The sequence below is a fragment of the Bos taurus genome, chromosome 17 (genome assembly GCF_002263795.3).
Source record: "Bos taurus isolate L1 Dominette 01449 registration number 42190680 breed Hereford chromosome 17, ARS-UCD2.0, whole genome shotgun sequence".
Lineage (NCBI taxonomy): Eukaryota > Metazoa > Chordata > Mammalia > Artiodactyla > Bovidae > Bos > Bos taurus.
The window spans coordinates 39,790,665-39,816,296 of NC_037344.1; the positions used below are offsets into that span (position 1 = coordinate 39,790,665).

The 25,632-nt window shown below is 44.1% G+C and overlaps 1 protein-coding gene across 18 annotated transcripts in view; it reads right to left on the reverse strand.

The window, feature by feature from the left end:
• RAPGEF2 (Rap guanine nucleotide exchange factor 2) overlaps positions 1-25,632 on the reverse strand; it is a 269,637-nt gene that overhangs the window by 157,412 nt on the left and 86,593 nt on the right. For 17 of the 18 annotated variants that reach the window (XM_024976984.2, XM_024976973.2, XM_024976988.2 and 14 more), the window contains exons 3-4: positions 22,119-22,175; positions 2,908-2,991 (exon numbers count right to left, since the gene is read on the reverse strand). In XM_024976984.2, coding sequence (XP_024832752.1) covers positions 2,908-2,991; positions 22,119-22,175 — 141 coding nt within the window. The remainder of the gene's footprint in view (positions 1-2,907; positions 2,992-22,118; positions 22,176-25,632) is intronic. The other variant, XM_024976978.2, reaches the window with a different exon arrangement.

A 25,632-nucleotide genomic window follows, 5' to 3' on the forward strand; every position in this document is an offset into this window, starting at 1 on the left:
CAATAAAGCTCATGAAATCTGGAAGCCAAACGGCAGATTTTCTTCATGGACACGACCCTACCCATTGGGCAGTATCAATGCAATTTCAGGAGAATTAGTTAAAAATATGACAATGTTGTTCAAAGTGTTTGGATACAGAACTAGCTGTTTAGGGTGAATCACTTTCAAAATGAGTTGAAACTTTCAAGAGAATGGTCAGGTTACTGATAACCAATTTCCAGGCTAATGTGAGAAAAACATGGTAAACAGAGAGAGTCACCCATGAATTGGACGTTTTATAAAACCAGACTGCTCCTAACACCTAGTCCACAGGATGCTCTGGCCAAACCTCAGTGTTTGCTGGACAGGGAAGCGCCTATGACTCACTGTCAACCTTTAAGGCAGGACCAGCGGAGGGCCCTTCAGGACTGTTCCTAAGGCAACATCCCCAGAGGAAACAAACAAGTTGGACGCAGCAAAGGCCACCAGGTGCAACATGAAGAAACAACCTATAAATAGCTCTGGCTTGTCACTCAGTTGGAAACACCGTCCCTCCTCATCCCATTACAGCCCTGACTCGCCAGCATCTGACAGCCAAAGAGTAACTTGTGTCATCTTTGAAAATAATTAGAAATGGGAGCCAATGTGTTCATGGAATAGGTCTGAACTGCAAGTCCTCTTTCTCGTAGAACAGCAGTTTTCAGAACATTCGGTTCCCTTTTCACAAGTTACAACAAGCTGTCACTTGAAGCTGACGATGGCTGGCAATCAAGAAAGACAGCCATGGGGTTCCTCTGCCATGCTGGGAACTCAGTCTATAGATTTCAATCATAAAACAGACCTGGTATCACAATGATGAAGTTGCTAACCTCGGTTCTCTCTAAGATGCATAAACTTCAAAGCACATTCATTATAGCATTATTTATAATAAAAGGTATCAAAAACTTACCCTTTACAATTATTAACCAAATTGTGGGAAGTTCAAATAACTGAACATTAAACAGACATCAAAATGCATAATGAGTAAGCCTTTATAAAGAGTTTCTGACATTATGAGCCAAGCACATACATACTCTTTAATTGAAATTAGCAAGACCTTAAATTGTTTATTAAGTATGTTCTTAAGTATGTAGAACACATACATGTAAGGCTAAGTGGGAAAAGACTAGAATATTAAAGGATCACTATCTTGGATGAGACTTCAGGTAATATTTTCCTTCTCTTTGATCATTTATACGGTAATTACCATTATTTTTTACATTAAAATTACATTTCATTTTTAATATATAACAATGCTTAAATATTTTTTGCCTCTACTCACTTCCAAGTTCAGAAAGAGAGTCAGAGCCCCCAGAAAGGGAGCAGATAGTAGGTCATATGTTTGAAGGAAAGAGAAGAGTATTCTAGTCAATTCTCTATCTCTTTGGGAAACAGAATCCCAGGGATGACAGGGCTCTCTCACAGGGTCACACCAGGCCTCCCAGGCAGAATTCCAGGATGGACGACCACCCCCCAGCCTACACTGCCATTTAAATCAGTTATGAAATGCAGATAACAACCACACCTACCTCAAGGGACAGTTATGAAGTTAAATGATTTATATATAAAGCTTTCCAAATGACGCCTGGCAAAAAAAAGCACTACTGACAAAGCCTGGTTCTCGCATCACTGCAGTACCACTACAACTATGACTTCTGTTACGATCAAGGCCCCATCAGCACCCTCAACGTCCCACAACTGGGATCAATTACACTGTGAGAACAACAAACAAACAGGCAACAGTGCTTCCTTCCCTCATGGGCCATTCTCCCAGGAGAGTAACACTGGCCACCAAGAGGGCGGGGAGGCTGGAGGCTGGGGGATGCTCCCACTGGAGGCGGTGCCTCTGGCCCTCCTTTCTGCCACCCCGACACATCCCCACACCTCTGTACCTCCCCCAGCCAATAAAAACTTCCTCTCCCTATCCTGCACACTCTTTCTTAGAAAAATGTGTAAAATACCTTCTTCACATGCCCCTCATCCATTCAGAATGATTTATCAAGAACATATCATAGTATGTTTTATAAAAGAGTTAGGTTATAGAAGGTGGAGCTTGGAAGGGCACCGATTGCTACCCTTTAATAAATTTAAATAAAGTATGTGTTCAGTCATTTTAAATAAAGATAGTTAAGATTTTAAAATCTTTAGACAAAATTAAAATATTTAATTGTAAAAAATATACAATCAGGCGGAAAAAAACAATTCCTGAAACTCAGTGGTCCCAGGAGGCCTCAGGAACCCACCCACAGGCAATTGCATTTGTGGCTGGGGAGCTCTGACCCTCTCTGGCTATAGCTGATTGGAACCAGGTAACAGCTGTCCCCAGCCCACACCCCAGATTGTGGCCTGAAGATCAGAAGAAAAGACACAGACACAACCATCAAATGGTACGGATGTCAATGACATAGGTCACAAATCAACAGTCAGTACCTGGGAGCCAAAACCACAGCGAGAGCCTGGGAGAGGGGAAGGGTCCCAGAGATGAGACCACAGGGGCCTGGGGGCAGCCCCAGCCAGCTGGGTTTCTCATCCCACATGGGCCCATGGAACCCCCTCGGCCTCTCGTTAGATGGGCAGGAGACTCCCTGTTACAGAGGCAGTCTTCAGTCCCTCTGAACAAACATGACCTCAACTAGCCTGCCAGGTTCACGGAGCATATCACAGATGTGTTCTTCACCCTTGCCCTTCGTTACAGAGGTTGGAACAGTGTGTACAACACAGAAGAGTCCTTTCTTAAGATTTACATACCAGCACCCCAAGGTACTGCCCTACTTTGTGTCAGTCAGTAGGATAGGAAATTAAAGCAGAGAGGAATTCTGCAAAAATACTCATTCTGCAAAAGGATTTCAAGCTCTATGGATCATCTACTCCAGAACGTCTATAGAATACCTGCTTCGTGGAAGAAACATGGATTCCTTGATGAACACGGAACCGGAGAGAAGGATGTACCAGCAGGTCCCAATATCATCAGGACTGAAAAGAAAAGACAGTAACATCAGATGATTATCTCCAACAAACAGAAATAAAAATAAAAACACACAAAGCACACTGTACCCATGTTAATCTCAGAATCCTGAAGAACAATGAAATATCACAAAACATGTACCTAAAATACCAGTCTTCAACCACTGGAATAATTTTTTAAAATGATTTTTCACAGCCAAATAACCTAAAGATATCTATCAGTATATTTAAACCTACAGCATGTGCCATTTTCATTCCAAGTTTTATTTTTCAGTTTAATTTTTTGAGCTGAAAATATTTTATTTTGTTTCATAAAAAGAAAAATACAAAGAGGTAAAGAGTAGAACTGAGTTTTCCCAGCCATCTCCCCCAAGTCCCTACATTTCTCTACCACAGTTGTGAGCATCATTTAGAACTTCCTTATGCACACAAGGATGGACAAACACTCATTCCCTCCACCCTCTTTTCTTTATACAGAATAGAGGGCATATGCTACGCTGTTCCTTCCTATGTGCTGACGCAGAGGTCTTTTCATCAGAAGACAGCTCTCTTATTAGACGTGGCTTATCTGACTTAAGCAAGTCCCTGCGTATGTGCTAAGTTGCTTCATTCTCATCTCACTCTGTGATCTCATGGACTGTAGTCCACCAGGCTCCTCTGTCCTGGGATTCTCCAGGCAAGAATACTGGAGTGGGTTGCCCATACCCTCCTCCAGGGGATCTTCCTGACCCAGGGATCAAACCCAAGTCTCCTGTATCTCCTGCATTGCAGGGGGATTCCTTATTTATGACCACCAGGGAGCCACGCAAGCCCCTACTGGCCATCATTTCAGTGGTTTCTAACGTAGGCAATCATTGAAAAATAAAATGAAAACTGTAATGAATGATCTTGTACCTACAGGAGTAAATGTGATTAGTAACTAGATGTGCAGCTGCTGAGTCAAAGGGCACAGACAGTAACTCTGATAAATATCGGGTGGTTATTGAGTAACTCCGGAGAAGGCAGTGGCAACCCATTCCAGTGCTCTTGCCTGGAAAATCCCATGGGCGGAGGAGCCTGGTAGACTGCAGTCCGTGGGGTCGTAAAGAGTAGGACATGACTGAGCAACTTCACTTTCACTTTTCACTTTCATGCATTGGAGAAGGAAATGGCAACCCACTCCAGTGTTCTTGCCTGGAGAATCCCAGGGACAGGGGAGCGTGGTGGGCAGCCATCTATGGGGTCGCACAGAGTCGGACATGACTGAAGTGATAGCAACAGCAGCACTGAGTAACTCAGGAGCCTACCACCTCCCAAAGGCCATGCTAGTGGAGTCTATTTATGTAATAAATATTTAACAAATTTTCAATGAGGGCTGTTCTAGGTGCCTAGGGGACTTCGGGAAACAACAGCAACAAAGATCCCTGTCCTCCTGGGCTTATATTCTGGTTGGACAATACACACAAAAATAAATACACTTAACTTCCCTGGCTATTCAGTGCTTAAGAGTCCGTGCTTCCAAGGCAGGGGGCATGGGTTTGATCCCTGGTCAGGGAACTATTAATAAGAACCCACATACCATGTGGTATGGCCAAAAAGCTAAAAAATAAATAAAAGAAGAAATAAACAATAAATATAATAAATTAGTAAATTATAAATCCATGCTCTGAGGAATAAGTTAGTGTAAGGCAAGGAAAATAGGAGTGGGTTGTGATAATTTTAAATGCTCAATGAGCAGAGCACAATGGTCTCATTGAAAAGAGCACATCTGAGCAAAGGGGATGAGGGGCCAGTAGCTCCCAGATGGTGAGGCTTGTCAGCCAAGGGCACGGAGGTTGTGTAGAGGCCTCGCGCCGGGCAGCCTGGCAGGGCGGAGGGGGAGCGGAGAGGCGAGGGGTGAGGGCATTCCATCCCTGAACCTGGTTGTTTATCACACTTTGGGGGTTTTGCCAATCTGCTCAACAAAAACTGTATCTCAGTTCACTTTTACTTTTCCTCTCATTATTGTAAAAGCACCTTTCTTATGTTCACGAGCCCTACGCATTCCTTCTTCTGTGAAATCATAACTTTCAGCCAATGCTCTACAAGCCGTGGGACTTTTTCTTATCTGGAAGCACTTTATTAAAACTATCAGTTTGAAGACATGAGCTGTGACAACCTTCTCCCCAGGTTGCTGCTTCAGCTTTGACTTCGTTTAGTGTGCTTTTTGCCATGTGCTGAGTTCTTTGTATTTTAAAGAGCCAAGTTTATCAAATTTATTTGTCAGGATAGAGTTCAGCTTACTATGAAAACAGAAAGCCAAACACAGCAGTGGCTGAAGCGCAGAGAAAGTTCATTTCTTTCACATGTACAGTAACAAGCGGTGTTGGAACCAGGCTCTTCCTGCTGTGTGGCTCGGTCACCCCAGCCCGTGGCCCCCATCTCAGACTCTAGGGGGCCGCTCCAAACCTCCGCACCGTGAGCACATTCCAACCACTGGAAGGAGGTACACACCCACCCATCTTTCCCGAGAGGACGGCATGGAACCTGCATCCTGGCAAACCACACTTGAACAGTCTGCAGCAACCTCTGCCAAATCTTCTGCTATTTTGGCAAACAGATTCTAAAGTTTGTAAAGGACACCAAGACCTCCCAGATGGCTCTAGTGGTAAAGAACCTGCCTGCCAATGCAGGAGACATAAGACTGCGGGTTCGATCCCGGGTCAGGAAGATCCTGGAGAAGGGAATGCTAACCCACTCCAGTATTCTTGCTTGGGGAATCCCAAGGACAAAGGAGCCTAGATGGCTACAGTCCATGGGGTTGCAAAAGAGTCAGACGTGAATGAAGCAACTTAGCATACAGGCACCCACACAAGTGCTATTTACAATTCTGAATAAGCTACTTAAAACACTAATTAACATCACCTAATCGTTTTCATTGCTATCTGCTTCTAACTCAAATCAACAATTCACTGTTTCCCCCTAAGTCCATACTCTGTTTTACAACTGCTCAGTCCTCAATAGCAAAGCCTCAAGAAAACATGAAGGAAAATTACTATCAAGTTTAGTTACAAAGAAACCATCAAAGTAAAATGATTTCACAAATGAAAATGTAAAGTACTTCAAAAAATAATTTATACCTTTTTCTCTCCAGTCTTTAGTCATGAGCTTTTGCAATTAACACCGACTCACCTAATTTGGGGGGATGGCAGGGCAAATGTACTTCTCTTCCTATATGGTGACAATATATATTATTAATTTATGATTTCTGTCGAGTAAAACTCTGTTCTGTCAAATGCAAGAATGGTTTAAATTTTTTAACGACAAGTAATAAATCACTGAAACAAAAAGAAGAAAAAGAATTATCTTGTAAACTTTTCTGCTCTTGCACTTACAAGCTCCCTTTATCACCAAAAGACTGGTGGACAGAAATGAGATCTAGAAAAGTAGGTAATTGAGGCTGATCACCACTGACTGACTAGGCACGTGACACAGTAAACACAAATGATGAACTATTATCAAGGGAAGAAGCACGATAAATGTCCTCATGGTCCAGATGAACCATGACACAGACAATATAACAAACATTCCCTGGCTTTTTAGTTATTCCATATAGGTCCATTTGGAAGGTAAAATTACTCTGGACAAAACAAACACAAGGTTTGTAAACTCAGCTTTCCCGGTGCTGATCAGAAAACACGCATGGAGAAGCAACCCACATCCAAAATGGACAAAATACTGCGACAGTAAACACTCTGGTCCCCTGAACACCCACCGGTTATCCTACGAATAGGGCTGATGCTTCATGCCAGGAAAGCCGCGCAAAGATTTAAAACGTGAAGATAAGAAACTGGTCCTCTAGACCTCTCCCACTTACTGTAATGTCATTTGCCTGATGGATGAGCTGCTTCTCTCCCTTTTCCAAAAAATTCAAATCTTAACTCAGAAGAGCTGTGTTTGTTGCAGGAGGTATTTGCAGAGAATGACCATTGCCAACACTTGACTGGATTTGGTGGGCACGTACTACTTGCCACGCCAAATATGACAGTCAAAATGCCTTGATTTTTAAAAAATTTTTAAAGTATATTAATCAGAGTATATGGATTTACAACAGCTTGTTGGTTTCAGGTGTAGAACAAAGTGAATCTGTTTTAATATATACATTTGTGAAAGTGAAAGTTGCTCGGTCGTGTCCGACTCTTTGCGACCCCATGGGCTACACAGTCCGTGGAATTCTCCAGGCCAGAATACTGAAGTGGGTAGCCTTCCCCTTCTCCAGAGGATCTTCCCAACCCAGGAATCAAACCAGGATCTCCTTCATTGCAGGCAGATTCTTTACCAACTAAGCGACGTGTGTGTGTGTTTAAAACATAAAGTTATCTGTTTTATACACAGTAGTGTGCATATCTCAATACCAATCTCCCAATTTATCCCTCCCCTCCATTACCCTCTGGTAACCATAGCTTATTTTTCTACATCTGTAACTCTATTTCTGTTTTGAAGATAAATTCATTTGTACCACTTTTTGTAACATTTGTGGGTACCAGTGGCAAAATTTTTATTTTGAAGTCCTTACTCTTTTAAAAAAAACAAAAAACTTATTTTATACTGGAGTATGGCTGATGGCATTAGCTTGGCTCAGTGGTAAAGAATCTGCCTGCCAATGTAGGAGACACAGGTTAGATCCCTGGGTCAGGATGATCACCAGGAGAAGGAAATGGCAACCCACTCTAGTATTCTTGCCTGTAAAATCCCATGGACAGAGGAACCTGGCGGGCTACAGTCCACGGGGTTGTAAAGAGTCGGACATGACTAAGTACTGAGCACACAAATAGCCTATTAACAGTGTTGTGATAGCTTCAAGTGGACAGCAAAGAGACTCAGCCACACACACACACACACACACACACACACACGTGTAACCATCCTCCCCCAAACTCTCCTCCCATCTAGGCTGCCACATAACAGTGAGCAGAGTTCCATGTGCTATACAGTAGGTCCTTGTTGGTTATCCATTTTAAATACAGCAGTGTTGTATCCTTTTTTAGATTCTACATTTAAGTGATATCATATATTTGCCATTCTCTTAGTTCACACAATATGACGATCTCTAGGCTCATTCATGTTGCTGATAATGTCTTTATTATTGAGTTGTCTTTTTTAAAGATTCGTATCTTATCAGTCAGTTCAGTCGCTCAGTCCTGTCCGACTCGTTGCGACCCCATGGACTGCAGCACGCCAGGCCTCCCTGTCCATCACCAATTCCCAAAGTTTACTCAAACTCATGTCCATTGAGTCGGTGATGCCATCCAACCATCTCATCCTCTATCGTCCCCTTCTCCCCCCGGCCTCAATCCTTCCCAGTGTCAGGCTCTTTTCAAATGAGTCAGTTCTTCTCATCAGGTGGCCAAAGTATCAGAATTTCAGCTTCAGCATCACTCCTTCCAATGAATATTCAGGACTGATTAATTTTAGGATGGACTGGTTGGATCTCCTTGCAGTCCAAGGGACTCTCAAGAGTCTTCTCCAAAACCACAGTTCAAAAGCATCAATTCTTTGGCGCTCAGCTTTCTTTATAGTCCAACTCTCACATCCATACATGACTACTAGAAAAATCATACCCTTGACTAGACAGACCTTTGTTGGCAAAGTAGTGTCTCTGCTTTTGAATATGCTGTCTAGGTTGCTCATAACATTCCTTCCAAGGAGTAAGCGTCTTTTAATTTAATAGCTGCAGTCACCATCTGCAGTGATTTTGGAGCCCAGAAAAATAAAGTCTGACACTGTTTCCACTGTTTCCCCATCTATTTCCCATGAAGTCATGGGACCAGATGCCATGATCCTTCGTTTTCTGAATGTTGAGCTTTAAGCCAACTTTTCCAGTCTCTTCTTTCACTTTCAACAAGAGGCTCTTTAGTTCTTCTTCGCTTTCTGCCATAAGGGTGGCGTCATCTGCATCAGTTCAGTCGCTCAGTTGTGTCTGACTCTTTGTGAGCCCATGAACTGCAGCACGCCAGGCCTCTCTGTCCATCACCAACTCCCGGAGTTTACCCAAACATATGTCCATTGAGTTGGTGATGCCATCCAATCATCTCATCCTCTGTCATCCCCTTCTCTTCCTGCCCTCAATCTTTCCCAGCATCAGGGTCTTTTCAAATGAGTCAGCTCTTTGTATCAGCTGGCCAAAGTACTGGAGTTTCAGCTTCAACGTCAGTCCTTCCAATGAACACCCAAGACTGATCTCCTTTAGGATGGACTGGTTGGATCTCCTTGCAGTCCAAGGGACTCTCAAGAGTCTTCTCCAACACCACAGTTCAAAAGCATCAATTCTTCGGCACTCAGTTGCGTATCTGAGGTTACTGATATTTCTCCCAGCAAATATTGATTCCAGCTTGTGCTTCATCCAATCCAGCATTTCTCATGACGTACTCTGCATAGAAGTTAAAAAAGCAGGGTGACGATTTACAGCCTTGATGTACTCCTTTCCCAATTTGGAACCAGTCTGTTGTTCCATGTCCAGTTCTAACTGTTGCTTCCTGACCTGCATACAGATTTTTCAGGAGGCAGGTCAAGAGGTCTGGAATTCCCATCTCTTTCAGAATTTTCCACAATTTGTGGTCATCCACACAGTCAAAGGCTTTGTTGTAGTCAATAAAGCAGTAGAAGATGTTTTTCTGGAACTCTCTTGCTTTTTCGATGATCCAACGGATGTTGGCAATTTGACCTCTGGTTCCTCTGCCTTTTCTAAAACCAGCTTGAACATCTGGAAGCTCACAGTTCAGGTATTCCTGAAGCCTGGTTTGTAGAATTTTGAGCATTACTTTACTAGCATGTGAAATGAGTGCAATTGTGCGGTAGTTTGAGCATTCTTTGGCATTGCCTTTCTTTAGGATTGGAATGAAAACTGACCTTTTCCAGTCCTGTGGCCACTGCTGAGTCTTCCAAATTTGCTGGCATATTGAGTGCAGCACTTTCACAGCATCATCTTTTAGGATCTGAAACAGCTCAACTGGAATTCCATCACCTCCACTAGCTTTGTTCGTAGTGATGCTTTCTAAGGCCCACTTGACTTCACATTCCACAATGTCTGGCTCTAGGTGAGTGATCACACCATCGTGATTATCTGGGTCATGAAGATCTTTTCTGTACAGTTCTTCTGTGTATTCTTGCCACCTCTTCTTAATATCTTCTGCTTCTATTAGGTCCATACCATTTCTGTCTTTTATTGAGCCCATCTTTGCATGAAATGTTCCCTTGGTATCTCTAATTTTCTTTAAGAGATCTCTAGTCTTTCCCATTCTAGTGTTTTCTTCTATTTATCTGCACCGATCACTGAGGAAGGCTTTCTTACAAAAAGAGAATAGAACCAAGAACACAAGAAGAATGAGTGGCTTAAGTTTCTCACAGTGAGATCCACCAATAAAATCTGTCTTACTCAACTGGCCAGAAAAGTCTCCTGAGTTCGTTAGAAACCACTGTGATACCTGCCCTCTCCTGCATTTATAATAATTATGTATCAGGCAGGCAGTGTTTCAGTGTAGACATAACCCATTTTTCTTCAACATCTGCAACCACGCCCCTTCCCACAGGGCACCTGTCATCGCGAACTCTATATTGCCAAGTAATGACTACTTTTTAAAAAGAAATGAAGAGAAAGAAATTACTTAGCAGTAACAGCATCCAACTTGTCTACACTCAGAAGGGAAGCAAAATGAATCTGAGATCTCGCTTGCAGACATATGTGGCAACGCAGCTGGCTAACAGAAGACTGACTAGTAGAATAATAATTACAAGCCTAACAGGAACAAATGGCCAGGGGTAAAAAATACCTCACGTCAGTCACTGTGGATACAACTAATTTTACTCACCAATGTTATTTATATTTTTCCCAGTTGTTTAATGTTTTAAAATTATGAGCTCAGGAGTCCCATCAAGGATTGCTGAAATGGTAAAAGCTGAATCTCAGAGTAACTGACCATTTGCAAATAACTTTAGTGTTACATCACCAGTAACAGGTAGAAAAGAGACACCTAGAGATTACAGAGGCCCCTCTGATCACCAAAATGGACACTCAGAGAAGACCTAGAAGTTTTAGACAGAGCTAAGAACTCCAACAGACAAAGATTTGATTCCAACACCTTCCATCCTACACCCAACAAGATGAAAGCCACAAAGCCCAGGGTATGATAAGGCCCTCAGCAGAGCTTCTGTTTTGATTCTGTCAACAGAGAGAAAACGAATCAAGCCAAACAAAACAAGCAAGCAAAATATAAACAGGACATCATAAAATGACCGATCCGCTATGCCGTGTGATCAGACAGAAGGACCCTAAAAAGCCATCACGACTGACCAGTCTAGGTGCCCACATCTCCTGGGCTAAACCAGAAGGGCAGGTGTAGCCTTGGAATGTGTAACCTGGTCCCTTTCCACCTCACTTCCCTCTGCTCCTCAGCACAAACCCCCTTCCTAGATGGTATCTCCCTACCTTCTAAGTCACCCTGCACCCCAAAGGAATGGCTCTAACACCACTTCTTCAATAAGGTCTTCTCACTGATTCCCACACTCCAAAATACTTACCCCGTCTAATTCATTCTGTTTCGTGCTTTTCTCTATCCATTTCTCATCCCTGAGCAACCTAGGTGTCTCCCTCCACCTGCATGGAGGCCCCCTGCAGGCAGGGCCAGGAGCTGCAGCTTGTGGGAACAGGTCAGGATCTTGGCAGCATCTGCTCAGGGAACCGAGATCAAGCCCCCACAACCAGCACCTAAAAGCAGCAGTCTGATGCCCTGCAAAGAGCAAAGGTTTGGAACACACATTCTGTCACACCAGCCATGTGATCCTGGTGACGTCAGGTCCTGAGGCTCTGATTCCTCAACTGTGAAATGGGGATATTAGTCCTTCACAACGTCACTCTGATTTAAAGACACAATACATACCAAGCACCCTGCATAGCAGGGACACAGAACACTGGTCTCTTCCTCTCTCTCACAACCACCTCTGAAAGGGTCACCTACACCTTTCCTCTCTGCTCTCAACCCCAACAAGTCCTGGGCTTCAGACTGCATGCCACTCACCAACCTACACCATTTCCTTCCCCTATGCCTCAGGGCCTTCGAACAAACCTGCTCTTCCAGCTCCTAAAGGGTACCTTCAGCCTAGTAAACTCCTTACTCATCCTTTGAATTCCAGGTTAACGACCACTTCCTCTGAGAAACATTTTAGTACCTTCCAAATAAAGTGAGTCACTCTCTGCTGGGTTCCCAGCCACTTTGGACTTGCTCACAGGAAGCAGAGTATCATCATCTCAGAAGTCTTTCCTCTACTCTTCAGTAACTCCACGGACACACTGGACGATGCTCAACTTGCACTCAGATATTTTATTAATAAGTTAATTAATAGTTGAACAGACACTAACTCTGGAGAAGGAAATGGCAACCCACTCCAGTGTTCTTGCCTGGAGAATCCCAGGGACAGGGGAGCCTGGTGGGCTGCCATCTCTGGGGTCACAAAGAATCGGGCGCGACTGAAGTGACATAGCAGCAGCAGACACTAACTCAAGTGAGGTGTTAAAGTGTCTGAAAGTCAAAGCCATGAGTTTGAATTTACCAGGAATTAGAAAAATGAAATGAGGGTTAAAGAACGTCCTTGACAATAACCTAGATGTCCACAGGGTGGCAGTGTCTCCCCATGAAAGGGCTTTGTGAGTAGCTGTGTTGTCCCAGGTTCCCCTTTAGGAAGCAGACTGAATACAGGGACCAAGCGCAAGTTGATGGAGATGGGGAAGTGGAGTGAGGAGGGGTGAGGATAATAAGCTAATAACTCAAAAGAAAACAGAATAAGTCAGAAAGGGAATTATCAAAGGGCAAAAAAGTAATTGGAGAGAAGCCACTTAATTCAGTTGCTAATAGAATACAAAAATTTAAGTGAAGTCCAAGTGGCCAAAAGGCTTCAAAAAGGGTAGGAGGAATGGGGTGAGGAAGGGGCTTCAGGCAAGGGCACTCCTGTCCTTGTGGACACAGAGCTTCACACCCACCCCTGCCAGCCACAAACTGACATCTGGTCTGTGTGTGTGTGTATTTGGAGAGAGGGGATGTCAACCAACAGAAACTAGAGAAATGGTCCCCATGCAAAAAACATCATCAGGATGAGAATTTAGTGCCCAAGGAGTGCATCGGGTCTACAGGAAGGGTGTCTCCCGGGAGCAGGTGTCCCCCGGCAGCACAGGCAGGAGGGACCAGAGTGGAGGATGCCCTATGGGGCTGTATGGGGCGACAGCCACTGAGCATCAGGACACACAGATGCACAGAGGCGGCCACCACACAGGAACACGGCAGGTGATACAGCCAGAAACCTCCAGGGCCGGTGGAGAGGGAGCCCACTCAGGAAGGGGCAGGGACACGCAGCCACGTGGACCCGCAAGCATCAGGTTTGGGTTTAGAACGGAGGCTGCACTGCATTATGCACACCACCCGGACGCAGCCCCAGGTGCACACAGCAGCGCCGGCATCTGGGAGCAGTGTTACCTCCCGGGCCTACTGGCTTCGTTCAGTGGGAACCAAAATGAAGACCATCCAAATTCCACCAAGGAAGTGGAGCCCACAAGCAAGGAACTCAGAGGGCCGGCCACCAGACACCACGACTACAAAAATACTTGTTTCTTTTCCTACAGCTGCTGTCCTGGTAACATCATCCAGTCGAAGGATAAACCAGAAAACAGAAAGTCTTCCTGAATTTCTTCCTCTGCACAACCCACCACCACATCCTGTGGGGTCCCCTCCAAAGCCCCTGCTGAAGTCTGACATCTTATTCTAACCCCCTTTCCCCTCCGACACACACACACACGGTCACTAGTCTCTCCTGACCGGTGCAGACGTGTACTCTCATGTATACAATTATAGCAAAAACCAGAGCAGGACTAACTCTGCCTTCTGACACCAGATGATCCTGTACCTTCTCACGGGAGCCCAGCAGCAAGTTCAGACCAGAGATTCTGAGTAGGGACATGACCAGCCCCAGGGGACAGAAACTCATCCAGCTCTTCCACCACTAACAGCCACCACGATGGAATCGAGGAGGATTTCCCATGAACGAAGTGTTTCAGGGCTTAAAATTGTAGCCCTGACAATTGCCACCTTCCAACATGCAGATAGAACAGATACGTAAGAATTGTGCTCTTTTTCACAAATGTATTACTGTCACTTCTGCTACTGGATTTACCAAAAAGTTTAATAAAATTTTTTGTTGCTCCCTGATGGGACTCTAAGCCTTATGCTCCAAGACAAAATATGTATGATACATTTTTGTGCAGCCAATGGCAGAGAGTAAGCTCACTAGAAAAGTTAAAGGAGCTGGGCAGTGTGCAACCCTGACAACACCAGATCACCGTCCAAAGAAAGCCATCAAGTGTAGGACACGTGACAGAAAGAGTCCTCTACCAAGGGTTAACACACACATTCCTGACGTAAAGAACAGCAATACTGTTCTATAAAATTATATACTTCATAATATTTAATTATATACAAGCACATAACCACAAATTTCCACACTTATGAAAACACATATTACAAGCAGAGGCTGACTTTTTGTTCCATTTCCTAAAAGTTCCAAATCCTAAGAAGCTACTTCACTTTTATCACTAAAAACTCTGATGGAAAAACAGCATCATTATAACATTAAGTTTTTCAGAAAGTCCTTAATTTTCTCTCAACACACTATAGTGGCTTAAATCCAACAAATAGGATAAATCAGTAAAATCAGTAAGAACTCTGACAACTGATGGAAGTATTGAGGCTATTTCAGCTAAATACTTTGAAAATATTTTATTTTGAATATATTAAAGTATTTTGAAAATATTTTTATTTTTTAAAAATTAGTATTTTGAAAATGGGGGGAATATGTGGACATAATTTTTTTTAACCAGGGTAATTCACTAAACCAGCAAAGGGAATGATATAAACAACTAAAGAACTAGTAAAGCCAAAGATTCTACAGACTCAACATATAGTCATTCTTAACTTTATAAAATTCATTTTAAAAACAAAATGAAGGAGTGAGGTCTTAAGTGTCATGAAGTTACTCAATAAACTTTTTCTGAATTAAAGAAAAAACATCGACACAGATTACAATTTATGACAATCCATTCATCAGTGATTCAGCTATATTGAGGGCAGACGGCTAAACCCAAGGACTTGAGGGACAATTTCTCAAATTTAACAGCAGAAACTCTTCTGAAAAACACCAGTGGGTCATGAAATTCACACATCTGCGTCTTTCAGTTACACACTACAGTTTCATTTTCAGGGTAAACCTGCTCCTCACCTACAGCAAACTGGCACCAGAATTTCTAAAAAGAACCTGCAGCCGTCCAGAAACAAACCCACACCAAACCTGCCCACCCCACTGCCAAGGTCAGGGTTGACACGTACTGTCAGCTCAGAGCACTGTGGCCGCACCAATCCGAAAGCACAGGGAGGAAACCTCGTTTGCTGACCACATGCAACTTTAAACAGCTGAATTTAAGAAGAGTTCAGGTTTTTACTAAGTAGTTTCATAGAAAATCAATACAAAGGACTTAACACTTAACCCTAACCCTAAACATGCATGCTGTTTTACCTGAAAGACCATAAAGAAGGTCTTTCTCAGCTGATCTAGCAAAGGAATAATTCCTTTCAAGTAAATGCAAAAAAATAACAATGAGAACAGACAAGATGCAAATGTCTGTGCTGGGCAACACAAGCGTAAATCTAACCCAATGCAGTTTCTGCCCTAATGGAGTTCACCAACTAAATACATTTTTAAATGATTTATTTTACTGCTCTTTGATTCATCACAAAAATAAAACATTTTCAAAGATTAAAAGTAAATATAAAATATTGTATTTTTTAAAGTATTGCTGCTGCTGCTAAGTCGCTTCAGTCAGACTCTCCGCGACCCCATGAATTGCAGACAACAAGACTCCTCCGTCCATGGGATTTTCCAGGCAAGAGTACTGGAGTGGGTTGCCATCGCCTTCTCCAAAAAGCATTGCTGAGAAACCTTAAACTATCACCATATGTACATAAAACAATCTTAAGTAAGTCTATTTGTGGGTAGGCATGTATCCACGAGTATTTGAATTTTCGTACTTACACACAGCACATGTGTACATCACAACATACCAAGCTCACAGTTGAGCATCTTTATCCTATGAGTTTGGGCAAGGAATCAGAGGTGGGGGCGGTGGGGGAAGCAGCAGTGCAAAGCCATAGCTCCTCCTCCAGGGGGAGGAGGGACCAGGAGAGAGGAGGACCAACACCACAGAGAAGGGGCAGCTCCTCCTCCAGGGGAGGGAGATCTGGGGGAGAGGAGCAACACCACAGGGAAGGGGCAGCTCCTCCTCCAGGGGAGGGAGATCTGGGGGAGAGGAGCAACACCACAGGGAAGGGGCAGCTCCTCCTCCAGGAAAAAGAGGATCTGGGGGAGAGGAGCAACACCACAGGGAAGGGGCAGCTCCTCTTCCAGGGGAGGGAGATCTGGGGGAGAGGAGCAACACCACAGGGAAGGGCAGCTCCTCCTCCAGGGAAAAGAGGATCTGGGGGAGAGGAGCAACACCACAGGGAAGGGGCAGCTCCTCCTCCAGGGGAGGGAGATCTGGGGGAGAGGAGCAACACCACAGGGAAGGGGCAGCTCCTCCTCCAGGGGAGGGAGATCTGGGGGAGAGGAGCAACACCACAGGGAAGGGGCAGCTCCTCCTCCAGGGAAGAGGATCTGGGGGAGAGGAGCAACACCACAGGGAAGGGGCAGCTCCTCCTCCAGGGGAGGGAGATCTGGGGGAGAGGAGCAACACCACAGGGAAGGGGCAGCTCCTCCTCCAGGGGAGGGAGATCTGGGGGAGAGGAGCAACACCACAGGGAAGGGCAGCTCCTCCTCCAGGGAAAAGAGGATCTGGGGGAGAGGAGCAACACCACAGGGAAGGGGCAGCTCCTCCTCCAGGGAAAAGAGGATCTGGGGGAGAGGAGCAATACTACAGGGAAGGGGCAGCTCCTCCTCCAGGGAAGAGGATCTGGGGGAGAGGAGCAACACCACAGGGAAGGGGCAGCTCCTCCTCCAGGGGAGGGAGATCTGGGGGAGAGGAGCAACACCACAGGGAAGGGGCAGCTCCTCCTCCAGGGAAAAGAGGATCTGGGGGAGAGGAGCAACACCACAGGGAAGGGGCAGCTCCTCTTCCAGGGGAGGGAGATCTGGGGGAGAGGAGCAACACCACAGGGAAGGGCAGCTCCTCCTCCAGGGAAAAGAGGATCTGGGGGAGAGGAGCAACACCACAGGGAAGGGGCAGCTCCTCCTCCAGGGAAAAGAGGATCTGGGGGAGAGGAGCAATACTACAGGGAAGGGGCAGCTCCTCCTCCAGGGAAGAGGATCTGGGGGAGAGGAGCAACACCACAGGGAAGGGGCAGCTCCTCCTCCAGGGGAGGGAGATCTGGGGGAGAGGAGCAACACCACAGGGAAGGGGCAGCTCCTCCTCCAGGGAAAAGAGGATCTGGGGGAGAGGAGCAACACCACAGGGAAGGGGCAGCTCCTCCTCCAGGTGGAGCGGGACCCGGGGGAAGAGGGCCAACACTATTTCCTCCAGGGGGAGGAACCAGGGGAGAGGGTGACCAACACCATGGGGAAGGGGCAGCTCCTCCTCCAGGGGGAGGAGGGGACAGAGGTTCAGGCAGATCTGAGCACAAAATGGCCACTGCAGTAGGAAGGGAATGTGGAGGGGACAGGGAGATGTGACATCTAGACACAGGGTACTGTGGAAGCCAGAAACCACATCACAGACTGAAAAGACTGATAGGTCCTGGGAGAGGGGCAGCTGGGCCGAAGTTCTCCAAGATGTAGATTTAGATGAAAGGAACCATTTCCTCTTCTGCAATAGAGGGAGATAATCCCATATCTAAGTGCTATGAAAACTTTTGGAAACCAAAGCACCCATTCCAACATGTGTGTGCATAGTGGGCGTGCAGTACAGTTACCTGAGTTTATATAGTGTCTGTGTGTGCTTTAAATTTAAGAAAACAAAACACATTTTGATGGTTCAATTTCTTATCCAAAGGTTTTTTTAGCACTTCACTAGATACTAAACCAAAATGGTGAGGATGGCTGGCCATTAAAGAAAAAGAGAATGGACACATGTATTTAGCTCCTTTCTTAAATTCTCTGAAGTCCCTCAGGTATGAAATGTGTACTGTCCCACTCAGCACTTCCAAGCCAGCAAAACAACCATATACTCAATAACAAATGAAAGGAAGGGAGAATTTACCTGATGTTTCTGTCCACTGTGTAAAGCTCAACTAACGATACCTAACTTTCTAGGATAACAAATATTACATCCTAAATGGGCAAGTCTACACTTTAAAAATTCCATTTCATCAGAATCGCAATTCTCCCCTGAATCGCAGTACAACTTAAAATGGCATTCTGCCTTACTGCTTATGTTAAAATAACGCCAGGGGAGTTATTGATAGAAGTTATAGATAGTTGTCATAATTCCTTCCTAAACAAAGCTTAAAGCAGCTAAAACAATGGGAGAACAAAATCTAAACGATGAGAACAGTGGATGGAGTGAGGACGCTGCCCACCACTGGCATTTCTGACTGCGCGTGCCTGCTCTGTGTTCTCCACACAGGGCCCTGCATATCAGCCTCACACTGGCACCAAAGCGGGGACCCTGTGATCATTCTTCCCATTTGACAGATGAGAACAGTGAGGCACAGAGGTGGATTAAAAGAGTACTAGATTTACCTGGTGAAATTATGATAGTCTTGATATTATGACATTATTATAGTCTTCGAAGTCACCAGCACACAAACATAATAAGGAAAACAAATACTCATCTCTTGGTTATAAAACCAAATTCTGAAAGTCTCTGATATTTCGACTACACTGCATTCTCCAAGCTCAAGCAGACAAGTCAGTCCCCCCATGAGGTAAAAACAAAAGGTGCCTAGAAAAGTAGAGGTATTACTAAATCATCACAGGAGTTTTACACACCCCAAATACAGACGTTCTTTCATTTTTAAAACTGGGCCTACACCAACTGCTCAGAGCAGACAAGCCTGTTCACGGATCATCATCCTTCACAGGAGGTCGGCCAAAGCCTGGCAGTGTGACCGGGTGAATCTACACTCAAGTCTCTGAACTTTTGGTCTTATGAAATCATGACCCACAGACTCGTCACTGCTTATATTGCCACCTGATTCTAATTCATCGAAAGGAACAATTAACACAATCAGCTCGGGCTGCAAATTCCAGCCCAAATGCAGTCAATGTAGGATGTTCCAAGTCATGGCTGTGTGTGATCAGCAGAGCTCACGGCCTAAACTGACTCTATTAAATTAAAAAAAAAGTATATTTAAAACACTGTAATCTACCTTCCATTTAAATGGATAATAAATAATAACTGTTAGGAAGCCAGGCCAATGCAGGCAGAAGGGCTGGTGAGTTGCAGGGGCCGCCCTTGCCCCTTGGCGAGATGCAGTCCTCACCCACATGCACAGGACACCATCTTCTATGGAGGCATGAAGGGGGTGGGGGTGCTGCTGCGTAGGGGGACAGCTGAGGCTGCAGAGTCACTATGTCTGGGGGGGCTGAGTGCAGACCCCAGGTTGAGCTGTGCTCTCGGGGCAGCTTTCTGTTCTCTCCAAGCCTCAGGGCCTTCCCATGTAAAACAGCAGTGATGAAAAGATCCGCCAGGGCAGCTGGAAGGAGGAAGTAAACTAATCCACACAAAGCTTGGATTCACGTATGCGGGATGGAGAGAGGGCTTGTTACACGTTTGCTGTTATCTCATCGTCAACACGGCCCAGATCATGTTTCAGGGGAAAAGGACAAACCAATAGGAAGCTGACACTGACTGCCACTGGACTGCTGAAACAAATTAATAATACTCATCAGAGATCATCAACCCTAACATACATACACCCATTCCACAGGTAGCTTTTAATTGCTCCTAAAAGAGAACTAATAGTCTAAGTTATTTACATCTTGATTCCTTCAAGGATAAATATATTAAAGGCATTTGCCCCCATTGTGAGTTTTCTCATTACCAATTCCATCTGGTTATTTTGTACTCTACTCCATTGGATGTACGTACGGCCTTTGAAGCCTAAGATGGATGTAGACAGCCAAGAACCATCCTGCATCAGATCCACCCGTGTCTTCTTCTAAAATCCATCCATGGGACTTCCTTGGTGGGGTCCAGTGGTTAAGAATCTGCCTTCCAATGCAGGGGACTCGGGTTCGAGCTAAGATCCCACATGCCTCAGGCAACTAAGCCTGTGCATCACAACCTCTGAGCCTGAGCACCACAATGGAGACCCAGTGCAGCCGAAATTAAAAAGAAAAAAATCCACCCCTGACTGTCCAGTGTCTGCTGTCTCTGCCCCAGATCAAGCACCATCATCTCAGATTCCGGCAGTGGCCTCCTGACAGATCTCCCTGCCAGTCCACTCAATCCAACGCTCCCCCTGGGCTTTCAGGCAGACACAGAGCCTATCTTTGAGGGAATGAGTGGGGCTGGAAGGCCTCTGGTCACATCATTTTGCTGCCTGAAAACTAGCCACTTACCTGCAGATTAAAAGACACTTAAGAAAGATACCAATCAATAAACAAACTGTACCCAAAAAATTTAATTTTCATGATATGAAAGAACTATGTTTTGAGGTTTGATGATAATACTGTGGCTAAGCTTTTTTTTTTCTTCTTGGGTCTATCTTTTAAAGATAAAAACACATATCAAAACAACTTTGGGTGAGTTGATATGTCTGGATTTCCTTCAAAATAATCTGCTGGAGGTGGAGTAAGAGATAAAGCACTGTTGGTGATCAATGAGCAGTGTGGCATGATGAATCCATGGGGGTCTGTTTTATTACCATGTCACTAATACTGTGAACATCTGTGATTTTCCATAATAAAATGTAATTGAGAAGGAAGAGCACTCATTTTTAGTTGCCTAAAGAAGCAAGGATGACTTTTCTAACAGTATGTTCACAAGCAAACGTGACTGTGACCCACCTCTTCTCTTGACCCCACAAAACCCCAGGCCACTCGCACTGTACTTGCCACACTGTTCAAAACGTGAGGCCAGGCCCTTCCCTCTCTGAGCCCCTGTATACATGGTGTCTCCTGCCAAGTCTCTCGAGACACCAGACACACCAGGAGACGTAGTACAGAGGGCCACTTCTCCCAGACCCTCCCCTGCACCCCTTCTCTGCAAACCTATAGTCTCAGTCATCCTGGTTGGTTAGTTTTTGTTGTTGCTGTTTTCCATTTTTTTCTGTTTGTATTTCTACCAAAAGATTAATGTCTCCTTAAGTGCAGATGCTGTATCTTATTTATTTCAATAAAGACTCCTTATAATATGCAGGAAAAGTAGTATTTATTTGCTAAGTGACTTGAAAAACAGGAAGAAAAGTCAACAGAACAACCATCACTCATGGCAAACATTATCAGCAGAATTATATGTCTAGTATATCAGAACCCACACATCCTTAATACAACAATAATTATCTACTGCGTGCTTATCACATTCTTTAAGAAACTAGTTGCCATTGTTTCAAGGAGTGTGTCACACACCTTAAAAAGAATATCAACATGATTTAAGGAAGAAACTAAGCCCAGAGAGACACGGGCAGTTCATTTTCCTGTTGCTGGTCCAGTGGTTAGACTGTATGGTTTCACCATGAGGGCCCAGGTTCAATAGCTGGTTGGGGAACTAAGATCCCATATGCCACAGAGTGCAGTCAAAAGAAAAAAAAAAAAGACAAGCCAAAGTATGGCATTTATGCTATCATTACCTCTCACCTGGTGTGATGGTGGCAATATATGCATTCTGTTCCTTTGGAAAGACTCCAGTCCAGACTATTTCTCATTTCATAAAGATAAAAGTCAAAATACTCCATAATGTCAAATACCATCTCTGAACTACACGAGAGACACATAAATGCATATGCGGACTTATCAGCAAAGGGCTGCAAACTTCTACTTTATGACCGGAAACAGCTGAAATGCTTCCCATTGCTACAATATGCAATAAAAGTTAATGCAAAATTAAGTAACGCCGACTTGACAAGGTGTCCCTAGTAATTCTCCGATACTCTAAGTGCATCATTTAGCTGCCATATCACGCACGGTGCAAAGAAAAAGGAGACACCTACTAGTACAAAACCTCATTGGCTTCATGTCTTTCGTATCTCACAGTTTCACACATCAACCTGTAAAACAAAAAATAAAGACATGAGTTCACCATTTGTCATTAAAAAATACACTAATAGTTTTAAATTGTAAATGAGACATTATGTAGAAAATTAAGATTATTTCTATGAATTGTCACAACCATTTACTGGCCTCAAGGTAAGTATTTATGGTACCTAGGTTAACAAAATAAAATGAATCTGGTAAAGAAAAGCTTGAAAAGAAACATTTCGTTAGATGTCAGCTTCACCAGATGCATTTCATAGAGAACAAAATTGTATGTGTTTTATACTTTGTAAAGGACATGTGGACAAATTAATGTTCTCCAAGGTAAATAGAAAATGAAAAGGAAGCTGAAAACCAGAAAGGAAACCTATTAATTTATAAAGTGATAACGTCATCCACAGTTTAACACTGATGTTACTTAACAGTATGGAATTTCAGACAAAAGTAGGCTTTCATTAAAGTCATTATTTTTATGACTAAAATGACTAAGCATATGCTTTATAACTTAAAGATTTGTTATTTCAGCTGATTCATCTCTGAAGAAAAAATTATGGAAAACATGAATGTTTAAGTATTCAAAATTACCTCAAGAACAGCATCTTCAAAAAACATCTTATTATATTAAGCCTGAGTAAAATGTCCCAAAAGTACAGAAATGCAAAAGAGAAAATGACTATTTCTTCCCAAGGAGAAACTAAGAAGGAATAATAAGGACTGGCTATAAAAGTGATTACTTCAACAGCATCTGCACTTTGGTCACTGGGGCTACCAACCAACCTCCAACCTGTGAAACACTGGGATCAACACACACAGATGTGTTCCCTGTCTGCAAACTCCAAACCATGCCACTCACTCTTGATTTCTTTTTCACTTGAAAACACTTCACCTGACTTCTTTTGCCTTGTTCTTCCTGCGACCACCCGAAACATTCGCTGAAATCCGGGAGGCAGCATGGGTCCTTGAACACACATTAAACACAGAGTTTTAAGAGACTGAATCACACGAATTCTTCCCAGGAAAGGATGAGATTTAAGTCATGGGTCTAAAAATACCAGGTCTTAAATTATATAACAGGCTCTGCCCTGTTTCCTGTCGCATCCTCTCCAAGATCTCAGTCCTGCTACAGTGGCTCCTGTGCTCCTGCACGCTCATCTCCTCCCTCCCCATCACCCGTTTCTCCCTCTTTCCTGAATGGCTTCCTTTGATACATAAATACACCTTAGGTCCATCGCCCATACAGAGGGAGGGGACACTCTTGAACCCACAGCCCCTCCAGCTACTATCCACGCTCTGCTTTTCCCATGATGGAAATTCTCTTTTTAGAGTTGTCTACATAAACTGTCTCCATTCTCTCATCCTCCTCTCCCACTCCCCAATCACTAGGTCCTTGAAACTCAAAAAAAAAAAAAAAAAAAAAAACCTCCAAGAACTACCAGCATCCTCTCTGGTATCTTAGTCTTTTCTGACCTTGTATCAATTCCACTTCTCAGTAGCATGTGATGACTCTCTTTTCCTTACAACATTATCTTCTCTAAGTCTCCTGGTTTTCCTCTAATTCAATTCAGTTCAGTTGCTCAGTTGTGTCAGACTCTTAGCGACCCCATGGACTGCACCATGCCAGGCCTCCCTGCCCATCACCAACTCCCAGAGTTTACTCAAATTCATGTCCATTGAGTCGGTGATGCCATCCAGCCATCTCATTCTCTGTCGTCCCCTTCTCCTCCCGCCCTCAATCCTTCCCAGCATCAAGGTCTTTCCAAATGAGTCAGTTCTTCGCATCAGGTGGTCAAAGTATTGGAGTTTCAGCTTCAGCATCAGTCCTTCCAATGAATATTCAGGACTGATTTCCTTTAGGATGCGCTGGTTGGATCTCCTTGCAAACCAAGGGACTCTCAAGAGTCTTCTTCAACACCACAGTTTAAAAGCATCAATTCTTCGGTGCTCAGCTTTCTTTATAGTCCAACTCTCACAGCCATACATGACTACTGGAAAAACCATTGCTTTGACTTGATGGACCTTTGTTGGCAAAGTAATGTCTCTGCTTTTTAACATGCTGCCTAGGTGGGTCATAACTTTTCTTCCAAGGAGTAAGCATCTTTATAATTTCATGGCTGCATTCACCATTTGCAGTGATTTTGGAGCCCCCCAAAATTAAGTCTCTCACTGTTTCCACTGTTTCCCCATCTATTTGCCATGAAGTGAAGGGAGCAGATGCCATGATCTTCGTTTTCTGAATGTTGAGCTTTAAGCCAACTTTTTCACTCTCCTCTTTCACTTTCATCAAGAGGCTCTTTAGTTCTTCTTTGCTTTCTGCCATAACGGTGGTGTCATCTGCATATCTGAGGTTACTGATATTTCCCCAGCAATCTTGATTCCAGCTTGTGCTTCATCCAGCCCAGTGTTTCTCATGATGTACTCTGCATAGAAGTTCAATAAGCAGGGTGACAATATACAGCCTTGACATACTCCTTTCCCAATTTGGGACCAGTCTGTTGTTCCATGTCCAGTTCCAACTGTTGCCTCCTGACCTGCATACAGATTTCTCAAGAGGCAGGTCAGGTGGTCTGGTATTTCTGCCTTTAAGAATTTTCCACAGTTTGTTGTGATCCACAGAGTTAAAGGCTTTGGCATAGTCAATAAAGCAGATGTTTTTCTGAAACTCTCTTGCTTTTTAGATGACCCGATAGATGTTGGCAACTTGATCTCTGGTTCCTCTGCCTTTCCTAAATCCAGCCTGAATATCTGAAAGTTCACAGTTCACATACTGTTGAATCCCTGCTTGGAGAATTTTGACCATTACTAGCATGTGAGATGAGTGCAACTGTGTGGTAGTTTGAACATTCTTTGGCATTGCCTTTCTTTGGGATTGGAATGAAAACTGACCTTTTCCAGTCCTGTGGCCACTGCTGAGTTTTCCAAATTTGCTGGCATATTGAGTGCAGCACTTTCACAGCATCATCTTTCAGGATTTGAAACAGCTCAACTGGAATTCCATCACCTCCACTAGCTTTGTTTGTAGTGATGCTTCCTAAGGCCCATTTGACTTTGCATTCCAGGATGTCTGGCTCTAGGTGAGTGATCATACATCATGATTATCTAGGTCATGAAGATTTTTTGTACAGTTCTTCTGTGTATTCTTGTCACCACTTCTTAATGTCTTCTGCTTCTGTTAGGCCCATACCATTTCTGTCCTTTACTGTGCCCATCTTTGCCTCAAATGTTCCCCTGGTATCTCTAATTTTCTTGAAGAGATCTCTAGTCTTTCCCATTCTATTGCTTTCCTCTATTTCTTACTAACCATTTTTTCTGACTCCTTTGGACTCCCTGCCCCTGCCCATTCCTCTACCTGACTTATTTTTTTCGGCCACATCATGGGGTTTGTGGGATCTTAGTTTCCTGACCAGGGATTGAACCCAGACCCTCTGCAGTAACAGTGCAGAGTCCTAACCACCTGACCACCAGGGAAGTCCC